Source organism: Cinclus cinclus, chromosome 12, assembly GCF_963662255.1.
Source record: "Cinclus cinclus chromosome 12, bCinCin1.1, whole genome shotgun sequence".
Lineage (NCBI taxonomy): Eukaryota > Metazoa > Chordata > Aves > Passeriformes > Cinclidae > Cinclus > Cinclus cinclus.
Genome location: NC_085057.1, coordinates 11859517 through 11876964, shown reverse-complemented (window position 1 = coordinate 11876964; position 17448 = coordinate 11859517). Strand labels below are relative to the sequence as shown.

The window sequence follows — 17448 nt, the reverse complement described above, 5'->3', positions numbered from 1 at the left end:
AGTCCCGGGGCTCTGGCAGGGAAAAGAATGAGCTCAGCTCCCTAGGGGTCAGGCCATGTCTTGTGATGGCTCAATTGCTGCTTATGGAAATATTCTTTCCCTCTTCTCTGGGGCCTGGTTTGCTGTGTCCTTCATCAGATGTGGATGGCAATGACCTCATGTCATACTGGCCAGCTCTGGGCGAGTGTGAGGTTCACCCCTGCTCCCTGCAGAAGTGGGGCTCTGAGCGGAAGCTGGGATTTGACGTCAGTAAGGATGCAGCCAACAATAATCAGCCAGACCTGGCTTTGACCAGTGGGGATGAGAACTCCCTCACCCAGACCCAACGGCAGAGAAAAGGTAACAATCTGGAGCAAGCAGGCAAGGGTGGCCTTGCCTGTCTCAGGTTGACGCGACACTGAAAGCTCAGCATCAGATCTGTGTGGCCGTGCTCTTGGGGTGGCATGGCTAATCTCCCTGGTTTTCCTGCTCTTCTTGCTGTTGTGCAAATATTTGACTTCTCTTTCTGTCCGGTGCAGGGATTTTGAAGAACCGCCTCCAGTACCCTCCAACTCTCCAGGGCTTGCCATCCGTTGGCAGGATGACCAATGAGCTGACGTGGTACAAGACGTCCACTCTGGGTCACAGGGCTGTCCCTGCTGCCTCCTATGGCAGGATCTACTCTGGGGCTGGCAGTCTGTCGCAGCCAGCCAGCCGGTACTCATCCCGGGAGCAGCTTGACATGCTGATGAGGAGACAGATGTCCCGCGAGCAGCTGAGCAGGCACAATTCAGGAGAATGCTTGGAAGTTGTTCCCAGTCTGCATGGGTCCAGAGAGGAGCTGGACACTATCCCCAGCAGGCATGGGTCTACTGAACACCTGGAAAGTATCCCAAGCAGACATGCATCTAGGGAAAAGTTGGATCTGCTCACTACCAGGCCCAGTCAGAGAGATCATGGGAACACGCTGCCCCGGAGGCAGGGCTCCAGAGACTGCCTTGACACGTTACCCTGCAGATTTGGATCAAGAGAGCAGCTGGACTGTGGGCCAGTAAGAGAAGTCTCTAGAGAGTGGCTAAACACATTGCCAAGTAGGCAAGTATCCAGAGACCGAATAGACATGTTGCCAAGTCGAGATGCTTCTCGAGAGCAATTGGATTTGCTTTCTAGAAAACAGCCTTCAAGGGACCTGCTAGCATCCGCTAGACAAGCTTCAAGGGAGCAGCTGGACTTTTTGTCCAGAAGATCTAATTCCAGAGAGCCTCTGGACACGGTGCCTAGCAGGCAGCCCTCGCAGGACAGCCTGGGGAGTCTCTCTCGGAGGCAGCTATCTAGGGAAAGCCTAGAACCGCTGTCAAGGAGACAGCCTTCTAGGGAGAACCTGGAGGCCATTCCCAGCCAACATCCTTCCACTGAACAGTTAGATATCCTTTCTTCCATCCTTGCTTCTTTTAACTCTTCTGTCCTGTCCTCGGTGCAATCTTCCAGCACACCTTCAGGCCCCCAGACCACCGCCACCCCCTCTGCCATGCAGACCTCAACGCCCTCTGCAGTGTGTCCCTCAACACCTCACTCTGCCACCTCCCACAGCATTTCAGAGCTGTCACCAGACTCAGAGTAAGTGTGTTCCTTCCTTCCTCAGCCAGGTCTTGTTCAGCTGATCTTGTCCACCTGCCTGGCTTCTTCCCAAATGGGGTTTAGTTTGGAGGGAGAGGGCTGTATAAGGGTGAGCTCCCGGGGTGAGTGGCAGGTGTCTCCTGGTCCTGAATACTGACTGGGCAGGGAGAAGCCTCAGATGTGACATCTCTGGATGCTTGTAGTGCCGCACAAGCAGAAGCCTCTGCGTGTGTGAGTCTGTCCTCTCTGCCCAAGAGATGATGGCCCTTGCCTGTGGTCTGTGGGTACTCAGGGAAGATGCTCTGTGCAGCTACGCTGGCCTCCTGGCTGATCCCTTGGTCAGTGCTGGCTCTAAGTCCCAACGGATGTATGCAAGAGCCAGGCTGGCTGGAGAGGAAGGAGCCCAGGTCCTAGGGAAGCCCTGCCATCCCCAGGCACCCCGCTCCACTGTGTCACTTCTTTCCCTCTAGCTGTGCTCCCTGCTGGTACTGCTCCCACTCCATCCCACCCCATCCCTCCTTCCCTCTTCCCTAATCTCAGGGACTCTGAGACAGTTGTTCCTGCCCTGAGACAGGTGAGGTTTTCTGCCCTGTCCCCATCTGTCATAGTGGGGAAAGGATGCTGGAGCCTAGGAGAGATGCCATGGCTTAACTTTGTTTTTCTTTCCTCTGAGAAGACTCATGAGAAACGATGGCCATTCCTGAGGAGCCGAAACTGATCCCAAGAGAGATGGAAGAAGCAGGGCCCTTCACCAGGCACTGCCAGCTGAGGTTTGGTATCCCCATGGAGCAGGGGCCAGAACTGATGGTTATCAGAGGCCCAGAGCCAACCGTGCTTTCCCCTGCCCTGTGGGCTAAGGGGCCAGCAGCCCACACTACCCACTGCCAGGAGCCTCCAGGCTCCCTGCTGCCAGCATGCTCTCCATCACCTGCCTGGTGTGACAGGTAGTATTGGGCGAGGGTGACATCTCTGATCCCCTGGGGCCAAGCTCTTTCTCTGCGAGCTGTTTGTGTGTGAGGTGTGCCTGTGTGTGTGTGAAGGGTGGGCAGTGGTAGGGGGACAGAAATGGAGCCTACGATATGGGGGCAAGGGAGGGTTTTCTATCCTTTTGTATCTTTGTAGTCAGAGAGATGAGAAATTTCTATGGTTATTTTTACGGATGGTCTATTCCCAGGACCTGGAGCGTTTGTTTCACCAAGAGCCCCTTGCCAGTTTCCCTGGGGTTACTAGAACCACAGTCCCAGGGGACAGGAGAAACAGTGCCAGGCAGTCCTTAAGGCTTTGCTGGCACTACTTTGTCCCATCCACACTGCAGGGCAGCTGGCCCTGTTGCCCCCCACCCTCCTGCTGTGCAGCTCCAAATGTCTCTTCCTGTCTGGTGTCCCTCAGCCCCCTGCAGCCAGGCCTCCTTCTGCCCTGCCGTGGGACCACCCCTTGGGGCTGCCTCTGTCTGTGAGCTCGGGCTTGTGCCAGTGAGAGCACGTGTGAATGGGGCAGCAAATTCAAATTCAGCACTAGGAACCTGCTGGGAAGGAGACAAGTTCTGCTATGCAGTCCTTCCTGTAGCAGGATGGTCCCACTCTCGTCAGTGCTGGTTTCCTGGCCTCAGCAAGTGACCACTGTGTTTTTACCCACTGGGTGTTGTATTCTTTAACTTGCATGTTACAGAACAAACCTCTGTTGGTTTGTGGATCTGGTGAAGGAGCTGGATGACCCTTGCCCTGCTTAGCAGCAGGTTTGGTATTTCCAGAGCCAGTCCTTACTCTGCAAAAGACTAATGTCCACAGGAGTATGATGTGGGTCCAGTTTCAGGGTCCAGCACTGCCCACAGAAGTTGTACCTAGCTGGTTCTCTGGGGGCTCTGTGTGTACCTGCTCTCCCCTCAGTAGCAGTGGACCCCAAGCTCAGTGGCCTGAATTTTGGGAGATGGAGATAAACGGCACTTTGCCCTCTCTGGAACGTCAGGCTACCCAGATGGTGTCTCTGCTCAGCCTGGGGCCTGACCCCTGGCTGTGCTGTGAGATGGCACTCCTCTGTGCCTACCTCAGCCTCAGGCCAGGGCATTCAGCTTAGCGGGGCCAGCATGTTCCCTTTCACCCCCATGGTGCTCTCGGGGCTGCATGACCATGTGCTCTTTACTGCCTTACTACCACACTGCCGTGGCATCGTACTGTAGCCCAGCCTGATGTGTTTACAGGTGCTGCCGTCCTCATGCCTCTAGGGAGGCCAAGGCCTCTTGGCTGCCTCCCTGAGTCAGCGGGGAGAGTATGGAGGAAACCAAAGGGCTGGTGTCTGGGGGTGCCCTGGCTCCCCAGCACAGCCCTGATGAGGCAGGCTCACTGTCATCCTTTTCCCAGGGATGAGGAGAGAAAGGCCTGCTGACATGTTTACATGCCATTTGGGACCAGTGTGCAGAGGTAAAGCCTGCTGGGCCCACATGCTGGAAGCAGCCAGGCACCTCCATACTGCCCATCTTTGCCTTTGGAAACAAGCTCGTTTACAAGTTCCTCTCCGGCTGTGCAGTGCCAGCACCAGAGTCCTGGGATCCTGTCTGGGCTGCGCTGTAGGGCCCAAGTTTCTGCCAAGTTGGGCACAGGGCTCTTTATTATGCTGCTGCCAAAAGGAGAGCAAGTGTCAAGTGCCAAAAAGAAGAGCAGCAGAGCTGGTGGCCATCCCTTCAGAGCTGGTGGCCATCCCTGCGGAGCTGGGCCAGTCAAGAAGCAGGAATCTGCTTCTTGCAGACCAGTCTGCAGCTTGGTCCCTGATTGTAGTGCTGTGATCTGGGCTCTGGTGGGCATCCTCCTTGAGTTTGGATTTTTTCCTTTGGGGGATTTGGTCAGGGCTTTTTTTTCCTCTCTGTCTCCTGACTCTGTTGGCAGGGAGTGGGGAGATGCCCACACCCCCCAACCCCCCCCCCCCTTTTGGCTGTGTAAAAGTGTATCATGGAAGCGCCAGATTTGGAAATAAAAGTCTATAAAATGGTGCTGGCCTCTGAGCCATCTCTCTTTCTGCTGGGGATCCATGGTGGGGGCTGTGGATACAGGACCTGGGCTCGAGGTGATGTTGGGAGGGGGCTTGGGCAGGAGCTGACAACCAGTTCCTAGGCTGCTTGGGAGTCACTGTGGTCTGGGGCAAGGTGACCAGGGGTTGGGGACTTCAGGTGAAGTGGTTGAACTGGGCTGTGTCCAGGCTCGTTCACCCAGAGGTGGGATTGTCTGTGGTGATGTTCAGTGGCTCCAGTCCTGGCTGGCAGGGCTTCAGTGCCACGGTGGCTGTGGTGAGCTGTGGGGCTCATGCCTGGCAGCTGCCAGCATCCCCAGCCTGACCTAGGCTAAGGGAAGAGATCCATTTTCCAAAGGCTGTATGACCTCAGGAGGGTCAAGCTGCCAGCAAAAGGGAAGTGTGGGGAGGGGAGGCTGAGCATGATCCTGGTGCCCTCTGTCCCACCCCTTTTGCTGAAGAGCAGATAGCAGGTGAGCAAAGAGCAGCATTGATCCACAGCACCCTGAGCAAGGGTCACCATCAGTTGTCATCCCAAGAGCAGCATTGATCCACAGCACCCTGTGCAAAGGTCACCATCAGTTGTCATTCCTCTGTCCCTTCAGGCTCTGTCACCTGAGCTGCTGGGGGCTGAGTTCAGGGCAGCCTTCAGGAGTCACACTGGCAGTGCCAGGAGATGTGGTCCTGTCCTGCAGCCCTTCCAGAGGCTGGCTGGGGGGTGAGGGCCAGGGAGAGCTGATAGAGGGCTGGACTGCTGAGGAGGGGTCACAGGCACAGTGACGAGCCTGGGGTGCAGGTGGGGGGCTGGAGGCTGGGTGCAGGAAGGAATGGCACAGGTGGGGACAGGAATAGTGATAAGGAGGCAACAAATGATACGGGGTGCTATTTGCTTCCAACCAGGAGCCCTGTGGTGGCCTCGCATCCCATGTTGGGGAAGTGAATAAATGATGGGGAGAAGATAAATGAGGAGGCAGCTGTTGTATGTGGGTGCATGGGTTGAACATGACTTTACCTGACAATTGATGGGAATGAGGGTGGACAGGGAGGGCCAGGGATGGATTGAAGGAAGAGGCTCAGCATCACTGAAAGCTGTGGGACCTGGGTTGTGGTCACTACAGAGCCAAGGTGGCCACAGGCTGCCCCCACCAGGCACCAGGGATGGAGACAAGTTCCAACTCCGGAGACTGTGGTCCTGGATGTCACCACTCCTGCTGCTTCAGCCCCATCCCACCATCCAGAGGACTCAGGATTCTCTAATGCCTGGCTGGCCCTGCCCACTGCCGTCACACACACCTTGCTACCGGTCAAACATTTGAGCCCGGATTTCCGTTGCCGTGTCCCTATTGGCCTGGGCCAAATGTGACTCAGAAGTTCCCTGCAGCCAACTCTATCTAGGTTGTGATAAAGCCCTGGGAGGTGTGATGGGTTCAGTGGGACTATAGTCCTACTATAGTCCTACACGGGGGACCTTTGGAACAAGATAACAGCTGGGTCTGTGCGAATTGTGTGAGACCAGGGTAGTCCACAGAGCATAGCACACCTGTTTCCAGCAGGTAAGCAAGGGTTGGGGGGAAATACCCTGGATGCCATGACCAGAGGCTGCAGAGTAGCCCTCCTTGTCCTGGTCAAAACTCCTGCTCCAAGACGTGGGTTGGGGAGCTGACATCCGTGGGAGCTGTGGGGGCACAGTGCCCTGGGGAGGTAGCTCTTGGCAGGAGGTTGGCACCAGGTTGTGCACAGTGGCAAGAATCCCCCTGCCTTGCACATGGCATGGGTGGTCAGGCATGGCAGCATCCTGGATATAGCTGGAAACCAGGAGCCAAGACTTTAGTAGACAGTCCCCAGAATGGGATGGCTCTGGGCACAGTAGTGACAATGCTGGGTCTGCCACAGTTGGGGAACCTAGCACAACAGGACACCAAGGGGAGCATGGTGGGTGCTGTGCATCCATGGGGCTGGGAAGCGGGGCATCTTTTTGGCAGGGCAGGAGGAAGGGCAGGAGGCAGGGAACAGTGTCTCAAAGATCACTGGCTGGTTTTGATAAATAGAGGGAAGCAGAGCCTGCACCTGACTGGTGGCTCCTGACTAATTTGAGCAGAGCAGGTAGGAGGGCTGGGGGTAACATAGGCGCTTAAGCTGGCATAGCCCCAGGCACTCAGGGAGGAGATTGTGGGTCCATTTGCAAGTGGATGAGCGCCCACCTTAGGACTGGGCAGGGCATCCAGCAAAGGGATCAAGGTTCCAGCTGCAAGTGGGTGAGCACTTCAGGACTGAGCAGGCCACTAGCTGCATGGGCCCTGAATGATGGGACGGCTTTCAGAGTGAGCTCTGAGCAAGGACAAGCTGTGGATTTGTACAGGGATTCCTCAGTCCCACCATCCCTGTGAAGGGTGAGACACCAGCCTAGCCCACCTCCTCTGCTCACAGGCTCATCCTGCTCTGCGCTGCAGGGGTCAAGGGAGGGCACTGCTGGAGGGATGGTGAGCCGTGACATTTGCCGGGGTTTCACATTCCTGCTCCCCTCATGTGTAAAGGGACAAAGTCTGCAGATGGGGCTGTGAGATGGCTGGGGCTCTGCTCAGCAGCTACCCTGGCCCACTGCCCTGCCTTGCTGCAGTGCACGGAGGCAAAAGTGGTTTGCATCGAGGCTGGTCCTGCGTGGGCAGGTGGAGGGGGAGCCCCCCCGAGGCAGCTCTGCTGGCAGACCCCAGCTGTGCATTCCAATGGGGTGGATGGGGCTGCTGCGGGGCAGGAGTGATGATTGCTGAAGGCTCAGTTCCCTCCCTGCCCTGCTGCCGACTGCCTACTGCTCTTGGTTTTGAACCACTGCTGCTGCTTCGGGACTCGCGAAACTCGGCTTATACCTGTCCTCAGGGCCATCCCTGCCCACCTGACCAGGATGAGATGGTTCCACGGGCAAGAGGAACTGGAGGAGGGACTTCAGGATGGGTGGGGTGCCGGCTGCCCCTGGCCGTGGGAACGTGGCTGAGCTGTCCCCTGTGTCCTTGCAGTGGACTGGCATTCCGGAGAGCCAGGTGGGCATGGCAGCAGAGATGTCCCTGAGCCATCGAGCGCCCCACAGGGTGCTGAGTGAGGCTGAACTGGAGGAGGTGGCTCAGAGGAAACCTCCCACCAAGCCCTCTCTGCATGGCTGTCTCCACAAGACCAGGTAAGACCATGTGGCCAGCACAATGTGCCTGGACCTTGCCAGGCAAGAAAGGTCCCACCAGCCCCACCACCACAGGGAGCTGCAGACCTGGGGGTTCATTTTCCTATGCCCAAATACCCATGTCCGCACTCTGTCCTCCTGCCTGGAAGGGTGCCAGGCTCCAGTGAATGGAGCTGATAGTCCCACAGATTCCATTGCTTCCCATGGGGCCCCATCCACCCTCACTGAAGTCCCCAGATCCCCTGCACCTGTGCTCAGCTTCAGCTCCTTCTCCCTCCCTGCCAGATGCTCGGGCTCTGCTGCCAAGTCCCTGGTGTTCCGCTTCCTGCCCTTCCTGCGCTGGCTGCCCCGCTACCCAGTCAAGGACTGGCTCCTGGGGGACATTGTTTCGGGCTTCAGTGTGGGCATCATGCACCTGCCCCAGGGTAAGTGATGCCATGCCCAGGCTGCCAGGGACTCCCCACAGGTGGGGTGGCCAGGGGTTGGCCGTTGGTGACATTTCTCCCTGCTCCGCCTTCTAGGGCTTGCCTATGCACTGCTGGCTGGGCTCCCACCGGTCACAGGTCTCTACTCCTCCTTTTACCCTGTCTTCCTCTACTTCTTCTTTGGAACATCAAGGCACAACTCCGTGGGTGAGCTGAGGGACCATGTACTTGCACAGCAAAGGTGGGGAGGGAACAAGGATGTCCATGGCACAACATTACCACATCAGCTGTTGGGGAAACTTTTCTTGCCTTTACTTTGCTCCACCAAGAAGGGGGTTGGCCAAGCTGGAGCCAAAGTATAGTGTGGATGCTTTGAGCCTGGCCTAAGGAGAGGGAAGCTGACCCCTTAAGAAGTCCTCTCAGAGAGGCCCTGAGCCCACCTTGGGCTCCCTGCCCACACTCTACCTGTTCTCAGGTCCCTTTGCTGTCATCTCTGTCATGATCGGGAGTTTGACGGATTCCCTGGTGCCCAGCGAGAACTTCCTGGAGTCCGTCAATGGCAGCAATGCAACGGTCAATGAGGAATTGCGTGATGCTGCCAGGGTGGAGCTGGTGGCCACCATCACTGTCCTGACAGGTATCTTCCAGGTAAGGTGGTCCCTTAAGCCAAGTCTAGCAGAAAACAGACCGTAACCTGTGGGTCATTTGTGCCATCTCTTCTTCCAGGTGGCCTTGGGCCTCCTGCAGTTTGGATTCGTGGTGACCTATCTCTCAGACCCGCTGGTGCGTGGCTACACCACTGCTTCCTCTGTGCATGTTCTTGTCTCCCAGCTCAAAAATGTTTTTGGAGTCTCCCAGGGCGAGCACTCAGGGCCGCTCTCACTGTTTGTGGTGAGTGGGGGCTTGCTAGCACCCAAGGACCCCTGGTGCTCACCTGTGGGGCACATAGAGGCCTCCAAAAACCTGCTGGGGAGGCATCTGCTTTCCTGAGCACATTCCCTCCTCCTTTGTTCTCTAGACTGTCATCGATCTCTGCAAGAAGTTGCCAGACACCAATGTGGGCACCCTGGTGACTGCCATCATTGCCATGGTGGCCATCTTGATTGTGAAAGAGCTCAACCACAAGTTTGCAGCCAAATTGCCCATGCCCATCCCCATCGAGCTCATCACGGTACCCAAGAGCTCTCCCAGCCTCCCGCAGAGATGCAGCCAGGAATCCCTGGTGTATCCCTGTCCCCTTCAGGGTGGGGAGAGGTGGGATTGGGTTCCTTGGCAAGTGCGGCTCCAGCACATGTGTTGTGCCTCCTCCTCTTCCTCCACCACAGTCCCTGTGCAGGAAGACCCTGCCTCACTACAATCATTCTCCCCTAGATCATTGTTTCCACTGGCATCTCCTATGGGGTCAACCTGAATGACAAATTTGGCATCTCTGTGGTGGGCAACATCCCCAGCGGGTGAGCAGGGCCTGACGGTGAAGGGAGCTGTGCCAGGGCACCGTGCTGCCCACAGCACCCATGTTTGAGCCCCATCTCTCTCTTGAATATAGGCTGAAGCCACCTGTGATCCCTAAATTCAGCTACTTTGGGCAGGTGGCAGGCAATGCCTTTGCCATTGCTGTGGTAGGCTATGCCATCTGCATCTCCCTGGGCAAAATTTTTGCCCTGAAACATGGCTACAAAGTGGACAGCAACCAGGTGATGCTCTGAGGCACCCTCAGGGCCCCCACCCTGGGTGAGAGCTTATCTTGCCCTTCTTGCCCCAGATGAAAGCATGGTGGTCCTCTGCCACTCCTCTTTCCCTGCAGGAGCTGATTGCACTGGGCCTCTCCAACTTCCTGGGAGGTTTCTTCCAGTGTTTTGCCATCAGCTGCTCCATGTCAAGGAGCCTGGTACAGGAGAGCACAGGGGGCAACAGCCAGGTGAGTCTGGGCAGTGCTGCCTCCCTCTCCAGGGCTGAACCAGGGGCAGGAAGCACAGTGAGCAGTGGGGACTCACCCCTCATATCCCACTGTCCTTCTGCACAGGTAGCTGGTGTCATTGCATCCCTGGTCATCCTGGTGACCATTCTGAAGATCGGAGAGCTCTTCCGGGACCTGCCCAAGGTACATCTAGTCCCACGGCCTCTGTGTCACATCCCACACCTGTGCCTGCCACATCATGGCATGGTGATATGGTAGGGGAACAGCAAAGCGATACTCCCAGATTTGCCCTCAGCTTCCTCATAGCTGCAGAGATTTCTCTCCTAGGCCATCTTAGCTGCCATCATCATTGTCAACCTCAAGGGCATGTTCAAGCAGTTCAGCGACCTCAGCACTCTCTGGAAGTCCAACCGGGTGGACCTGGTAAGGTGCTGGCCAGCCCTGGGGCTGTGCTCTTGTTTCTGGAGAAGATTTCTCCACCCTCCATGAGGATTTTGGGTGCCAGTGGAGAGGCTGTGCTGCAGCTGACTGTGTCCCCTCTCCAGCTGGTCTGGATTGTGACATTCGTAGCCACCCTCCTGCTGAACTTGGACATTGGCCTGGCAGTCTCGGTAGCCTTTGGGTTGCTCACGGTCATCTTCCGTACCCAGCTGTGAGTACCCTGGGGCTGGGGCCAGTGCCACATCCCAAGGGCCAGAGGAGCCTGTGGTGACCTCAGCCCCTTGCTCTGCTCCCTGCAGCCCCCACTACTCCATCCTGGGGCGCATCTCCGACACCGATGTCTACAGGGATGTGATGGAGTATGAGATGGTAACAGCACCAGGGGTGGGGGAAGAATTGCCTGCAATGGGAGAGGGGGGCAGTTCAAAGCATCCCCAGTAGTGGCTCACTGGAAAAAGGGGCTGGGGTGGGGGAGAGGGAAGGGGAGCAGCTGGCTCCATCCCTGGGGTAGCATCCTCCCCATCTGCTCGCAGGCACAGGAGGTGCCTGGCGTGAAGATCTTCCGCTCTTCTTCCACCATCTATTTTGCCAATGTGGAGCTGTATGCTGAGGCCCTGAAGAAGAAGGTAGGAGAGCCACCAGCTCCAGAGTGCTTCCTGTGTCTCCTGCCTGCCAGCAACGGGGGCAGCTGGGGACACAGGGTCACATTGCTTTGCAGAGCGGCATTGATGTGGACCGTGTGATTGAGAAGAAGAAGAAGGCCCTCAAGAAGCTGAAGAAACAGCAGAAGAAACTGGAGAAGGAAAAGGCAAAGAGGAAAAAGGTGCTTCCTTGATGCAGGGAACCACACCTCCAGTGACATCCTGCACTTCTTCCCTCCCTGGCTCTGATACTTCTGTCAGTGCACTAGTGGGGCTTGGTGGCCCATGCAGTTCTCAGTTCAGTTTAGGGCCAATGGGTGAGAAAAGCGCTGGGACTGAGCTGGGTCACAGTCTCTCACCCAGGGTTGGTGGGAGAGGCAGGCTGTTAATGATTATGTGTTGGACCTGCCAAGTCATTAACCTTTCAGCAAGTTAATCGGAATTAAGAGCAAGAGCAAAGGCTGGCCTGGTGCCAGCTGACCAGCCCAGCTCTGCACAGTGGTGCTGGGGAGAGGGGTGGATTTTGATCTGAAAAGAGCCCAGAAGTGGGTGAGGATGTGAGAGGGACACCCACTCCTGGGGCCACCCACTGCCTCTGTCCTCATACAGCCAAAGAGCCTCATCAAGGTGAGCCTGGGGGGACACTGCCATGACCAGGGTGCTGCCAGCCCTGGAGCAATGACACTGGTTATCCTTCACTTCCCCAGAATGCAGAGGATGGTCCAGGTCTGGCGGTGATTGAGTTGAGTGGGGGAGAAAGCAGTGCACCCTCAGAGCCCACTCTGCGCAGCCTAGGGCTGCCCCAGCCCAACTTCTACGCCGTCGTCTTGGACTTCAGCCCCGTCAGCTTTGTGGACACTGTCTCCATCAAGATCCTGAAGAATGTAAGGGGCTGGGGAGCAGGCAGGACAGCACTCTCACTGAGGGTGTCTCCGTAGTCCTGTGGGGTGCCCCAATGGCTGCTGCCCATCTCTCTTCCTGGGTAAAATGTATTTTCCCATTTGCAGATCTTCAAGGATTTCCATGAGATAGAAGTGGATGTCTTCGTTGCCGGCTGTGGGGGTGAGGGGGATCTACAGAGTCATGAGCCCCGGCCGTGCAGGGCCAGCCCTTTGGCACACAGCTGATAGCCTGGGGGGTCCCTCCATGGTGCTCCCATCCCCAGGGTTTCCCCAGGGGACAGGTGCTGCAGGTTGTCCCATGGATCCAATCTGAGCCTTGAAACTGGGTCACTGGTGGTGCCCCTGGTGTCCCCCACAACACAGGAGGCGGGAGGAGGCTGCTCCAGGTGGGTGGTGGGGAGCTCAGCTGGGTGCCATCACTTTAGATACTTATCCCTCCACACAGTATCTGTCCTGGCCCAGCTGGAGCGGGGCAACTTCTTCAGTTCAGCCATCACCAAGCACTCCTTCTTCCCCTCGGTGCATGATGCCGTGATGCATATCAGCAGGGAGCGGCACCAGGCCTCGGTGAGCACCCAGCCTTGCTGTCCCCAGCATGGCGATGGAGAGGGCAGCCACACCAACCCCTCCCTATCTGCCCCCCTTAGGCGGACCACAGCACCAGAATGTAGCCCCTCAAGAGGAAGACATCTCCCTCAGGAGCCAGGCAGGCAAGGATGCCTTTGCCACCCTGATGCCACCAACTCGCCCACCCTGGGGCCTAGACACCCTGATCCCCACCAGCCCCTCTGGACTCCGAGCGCTGGGCCCTGCCCTGTCCATGAGCCTTGCTGTGATGGAGCTGCTTCTGGACACAACTGCTTCTGGACACAACTGCTGCTGGACACAACTGCTGCTGGACACAGCTGCTGCTGGCTGCCATGCCCAGGGGCCACCTGGTGCCTCCACATTGCCCCAGCACGGGCCTGCCCCACCAGGCCAGCACATGCTTTGGGGGGTGGTGGAGAGGCCAAAGAGTTCCTGCTCCCAGCAGTGGGCTGCCATCATGAATAAAGCTACGTGGTGTTTCTCAGGGTTGGTTTCAATGCCCTTTTCTCAATAACGGCACTTTTGAGCCAGACCAGCACCAGCCAGAGACCAGCCCAGCACTGCTGGGAATGGCCTCCCTGCAGGAGGATTCCAGTTCATTTTCCCCCATGAGGGCTCCCCAGCACCCTCTCTCTGGCTCTTTTCTGCCACTTCTCCCCATGACCTGCTCTGGGGCGTGGGGCTGTGGCCAAAGGAACAATAGGGGAGGATCCCCATTCTCAGAAGAGTCACAGCACCTGCCCTGCCCGACTGGGGAGTCCCTAGTGCTCCTGCTGGCTGCAATCACAAATGCACCAAAGGGGAAGGTGCTGCAGCCAAGAGAAGGCTGATACTGGGTTGTGGGGGGTAGGGGGAGTAAGGTTGGTTCCACAGTTTCAATATCTATCATTATTTTTCTTTTCTTTTCTTTTCTTTTCTTTTCTTTTCTTTTCTTTTCTTTTCTTTTCTTTTCTTTTCTTTTCTTTTCTTTTCTTTTCTTTTCTTTTCTTTTCTTTTCTTTTCTTTTCTTTTCTTTTCTTTTCTTTTCTTTTTCTGTTTCTGTGCCTTGCAGGCACCCTTGATTTTTTTTTTTTTATAAACAGGATTTTTTGTTTTTTCACTTTCACCCCCGGTATCCTTTTTTCTCATTGGCAGAAGAAAAGGGAGTTATTGAAGTCCTTTCTCTTTAGAGGAAACACTCATTCCAGGGTGTTTTCTCCTGAAATTTGTCTCAAAACCAAGAAAACTACATTCCTTCTTTGCAGCTAACAGAAGCTTAGATGGCTGCCTGTGTCAGCTTTTTGGACTTGTGTATATTGTAATACTCATTTAGTAATCAGTAATACTACTTTACTAGTATTGGGTTTGGTTTCTTTTTTTTTTTTTTTAAGAGTAAGCAGCACTGAAACAAGCATTAAATTGCTTTCTGCAGATCTAACTGGAAACTCGGTGGTTTTGACAGATCTCCTGTACAGTCCCTGGAAATACTGGGCAATTATAGTGAAGATAAGGACATAGAGTCATGTCTTTCAGATGCTGATAAAGAGGCAGAGTCCAGCTGCCAGAGTAATAAGAAATGGAAGGAAGCCTTAGCACCAATGCTTTATATGCTGTTCCCTGCAAAACTAAAAGGTAAGATTTTAAAATGCGTTAGTTCCTCTACCACGTTTTTTAATATATTAATGCACTTTAATATTTTGGATGCTTTGTACTCTTCTTACTTGTCAGACACGTATCCAATATTTATTTCACATGCTAATTTTTGTGATTAGTTTAGTCTTAGATGAGTTAGGTAGGTTTGTTGGTTGACACGGAGTCCTTATCTCTGGTTATTAGGAGCACATTGGTATTGCATATAATTATCATGCATAGTTTAGTAATGTAAAAAATGTCCCATAATTCATACTGAGCATGGCACTTCCATAGGAGATGATTTGTTAAAAGCACTAGTAACTTTACTGTTAAATGGAGAAAGCTTAGTTAATGGTTCAGTATTGTGCTAATAAGCATAATAATAATAAAAATTCTACCTATCTAGAGATGGGGAGATTCAGAATTGAGCAAAATAAATCTTGAAGATCAGCAAATTTTTGTACGCTATAGTTTTGGATTGTCTTAACCAGCAATGAACTTAATACTTCTAAGGCATATTTAAAGTTACATCAAAAATTATACAGAAATTTAACAAACAGGAAGAAGCATCTGAGTAGGGAAATGTATGAGGATAGGAGGGTATATAATGCATAGCTGAAGGCAAAACAGAGTCAGAGCATGTAATCAGCCACAGTAATGCTAAGTTGTTAATCTTTGCAAACTGCTTGCTGAATTGTTCCTTACTTAGGTGATAGGGGTTTGTATCAACCAGAAGTGCACATGGTCAGCGTCTGCAGATGTTACTTGGTCTATTGGTGAAGTAAGCGTAGCAGTTTATATGGCATTCTGCAAAAAACTGTCAGGTCTTTCTGTGTTCCTGAATTCTTAACAAAAATTCCTTACATCTGAAGTACCTCGCTAGCCTGGAAATGTGTTGTTTTTATTTATCATACCATTATTCTCTTCAAAGGGTTGTTTTCCTCAAGTCTCATTTATGCTGAATTTCTGCTAGTTTATTTTCAGGTGCCAGCAGGTGTTTTGTAATAGCAAGCACACAATCCTATAGCTTGCTTTTCTTTTTATTTAGTCTGTCTAGAAAATTGAATGACTGAACATGTCAGACAGGATTTTCCCTCCATAATATGTTTCACTTGAAGGGCATCGATTTGTATCTCTAAGGTCATCTTCCTAAAATCTTGGCACTGAAGAAACTAGTGGTTTGCCAAGAAGGGGATTAGTAGAAATGCTGCCGAGCTGCTATGTGCATATTAATGGGATGCCAGATAGTGAAGCACTGGGCATTTCTGGGGTTTGGCACAATGTTGCTGCTTTGGTGTCAGTTTTCTCAGTGCATCGGGAGCATTTCTGTTTCTTAGTATGCAGCCCAGAATCTTTCTAGCATTTGATGCCATTTCCTTACTGTCATCTTAATACCTTCCTCCGGATTAAAAGATTATACAATCTTTACATTTTGAAAATCCCTGTTAGGAAACACTATGCCAGAGTAGTCATCAGTCCCCTTTTCTTTTCCCCAGTTTGTAATTTTCATAGACTCATAGCAAATTTTTGCTAATGTCAATAAGAATACTGACATTTCTTATACCACCTACCAGGGTTGATGGTCTCAGCTGCTTTCCTCTTTCCTACTGCTTCATGCTGTATCTTACCTAATGGCCTCTTTTTGTGATCTGCGTTTTGCTGTGGTTTGGTAAAAAGTGGCATACACTGCCAGCTCACAACTTGTGTATTGGGATTTAAAGGGCTTTGATGGGTTGCTTTCTGAGACTGCCATACACTGGATTTTACATTCACAATCACTGCACCTTTCAAAGGTTGTTTCGGTATTTAATACTTTTTCTTGGAATGTAAGCAGTAGACCAGGAAGTAACAAATTCCCTGCAAGCCCTGTCTTCCTAAAGGACCATATAAAAAAAGATTGATTTTCTCCTCTGACTAGTCTGCCAGTATTTGGATGGAGCATTGAGTCCTTAAGTGAACCCCTTAGACAGCAATATCACAGGCGTTATCTCAGGCTTTCCTGAAATACTTGCTCTTTTGGATTCCAATTCTATTCCGAGCACATGTAGGATGATTTTCACCAAAGCCACTCAATGATGCCTCTTCTCTTATAAAATAAGAGTGAAATGCATATCATAAGGATGGATCCCCACTAAAGGTTATACCAGTAATTATAATAATGGTGGCTCCCTCCTGCTGTTACATTTGTAAAGGAGCTGATTTTCCAAAGCGAAATATTCCAGGCCTTTGAACACAAAAGGAAGTCTTTGTCCTTTGCAAGAATTATCCCTTGGAGGACGTGTTAATTTTGATTTGTAAGGTGTTGGCCCTGCCGCTGGTTTCACTGCTGCATAAGAATCAAAAAAAGATTGCAGTTTCTTGTGCTGTCACTCTCCCTCTGAGAATGCACAGGGTGCCCATTCCAGGATATCCATTCTCTTGGATGCCTATTCCTGGAATGCTCATTCTGTGGAACCCACATTCCCCACAACCTGTCCCCACCGTTTTCCAGGATCCCCATTCTTGAGACCTCCATTTCCAGGATCCCCATTCTCTGGGATCACTATCCCTCAGACCTCCATCCCCTGGGACCGCCATCCTCTGGGACCCCCATTTCCCAGGACCCTCATCCCCGGTACTCCCATCCCGGTACTCCCATCCCGGTACTCCATCCCCGGTACTCCCATCCCCGGTACTCCCATCCCCGGTACTCCATCCCCGGTACTCCATACCCGGTACTCCATACCCGGTACTCCCATCCCCGTACTCCATCCCCGGTACTCCCATCCCCGGTACTCCCATCCCGGTACTCCCATCCCCGTACTCCATCCCCGGTACTCCCATCCCCGGTACTCCCATCCCAGTACTCCATCCCCGGTACTCCCATCCCCGGTACTCCCATCCCCGTACTCCATCCCCGGTACTCCCATCCCCGGTACTCCCATCCCCAGTACTCCATCCCCGGTACTCCCATCCCCGGTACTCCCATCCCCGGTACTCCCATCCCCGGTACTCCATCCCCGGTGCTCCATCCCCGGTGCTCCCATCCCGGGCTGCCCCGTACTTGTCCCCACCGCGGCGCCCTCCCTCCACCAGGGGGCGCTTGCCCGCCCTATCTGCGCGCCCTTGTGGCCACCGCCCGCGCCGTCCCGGCCTCGCCCCGCGCAGGCGCAGTCGG

The 17448-nt window shown here is 53.8% G+C and overlaps 2 protein-coding genes across 2 annotated transcripts in view; both read left to right on the top strand.

The window, feature by feature from the left end:
* CELSR3 (cadherin EGF LAG seven-pass G-type receptor 3) overlaps positions 1–2614 on the top strand; it is a 28608-nt gene extending 25994 nt beyond the window's left edge. Inside the window, exons 34-37 of the mRNA XM_062500906.1 lie at positions 139–339; positions 519–807; positions 925–1596; positions 2273–2614. Coding sequence (XP_062356890.1) covers positions 139–339; positions 519–807; positions 925–1596; positions 2273–2300 — 1190 coding nt within the window. The 3' untranslated portion in view covers positions 2301–2614. The remainder of the gene's footprint in view (positions 1–138; positions 340–518; positions 808–924; positions 1597–2272) is intronic.
* A 5023-nt stretch (positions 2615–7637) lies between these two features.
* SLC26A6 (solute carrier family 26 member 6) lies at positions 7638–14413 on the top strand. Its single transcript, XM_062500907.1, has 19 exons — positions 7638–7765; positions 8051–8190; positions 8287–8397; positions 8666–8838; positions 8917–9081; positions 9209–9361; positions 9562–9644; positions 9737–9884; positions 9995–10108; positions 10214–10291; positions 10436–10531; positions 10654–10760; positions 10849–10918; positions 11083–11175; positions 11268–11372; positions 11898–12074; positions 12198–12252; positions 12538–12659; positions 12740–14413. Exons 1-19 carry the CDS (start codon positions 7638–7640, stop codon positions 12761–12763), a joined length of 2142 nt encoding a protein of 713 aa, XP_062356891.1. The 3' UTR covers positions 12764–14413.
* Positions 14414–17448: the final 3035 nt, after the last annotated feature.

Bases quoted from the DNA above. Each gene is read 5' to 3' on its own strand.
- SLC26A6 (XM_062500907.1), top strand. From the start codon at position 7,638: ATGGCAGCAGAGATGTCCCTGAGCCATCGAGCGCCCCACAGGGTGCTG. The intron at 10,109-10,213 runs GTGAGTCTGGGC...CCTTCTGCACAG, and splicing joins GCACAGGGGGCAACAGCCAG to GTAGCTGGTGTCATTGCATC. The intron at 11,176-11,267 runs GTAGGAGAGCCA...ATTGCTTTGCAG, and splicing joins CTGAGGCCCTGAAGAAGAAG to AGCGGCATTGATGTGGACCG.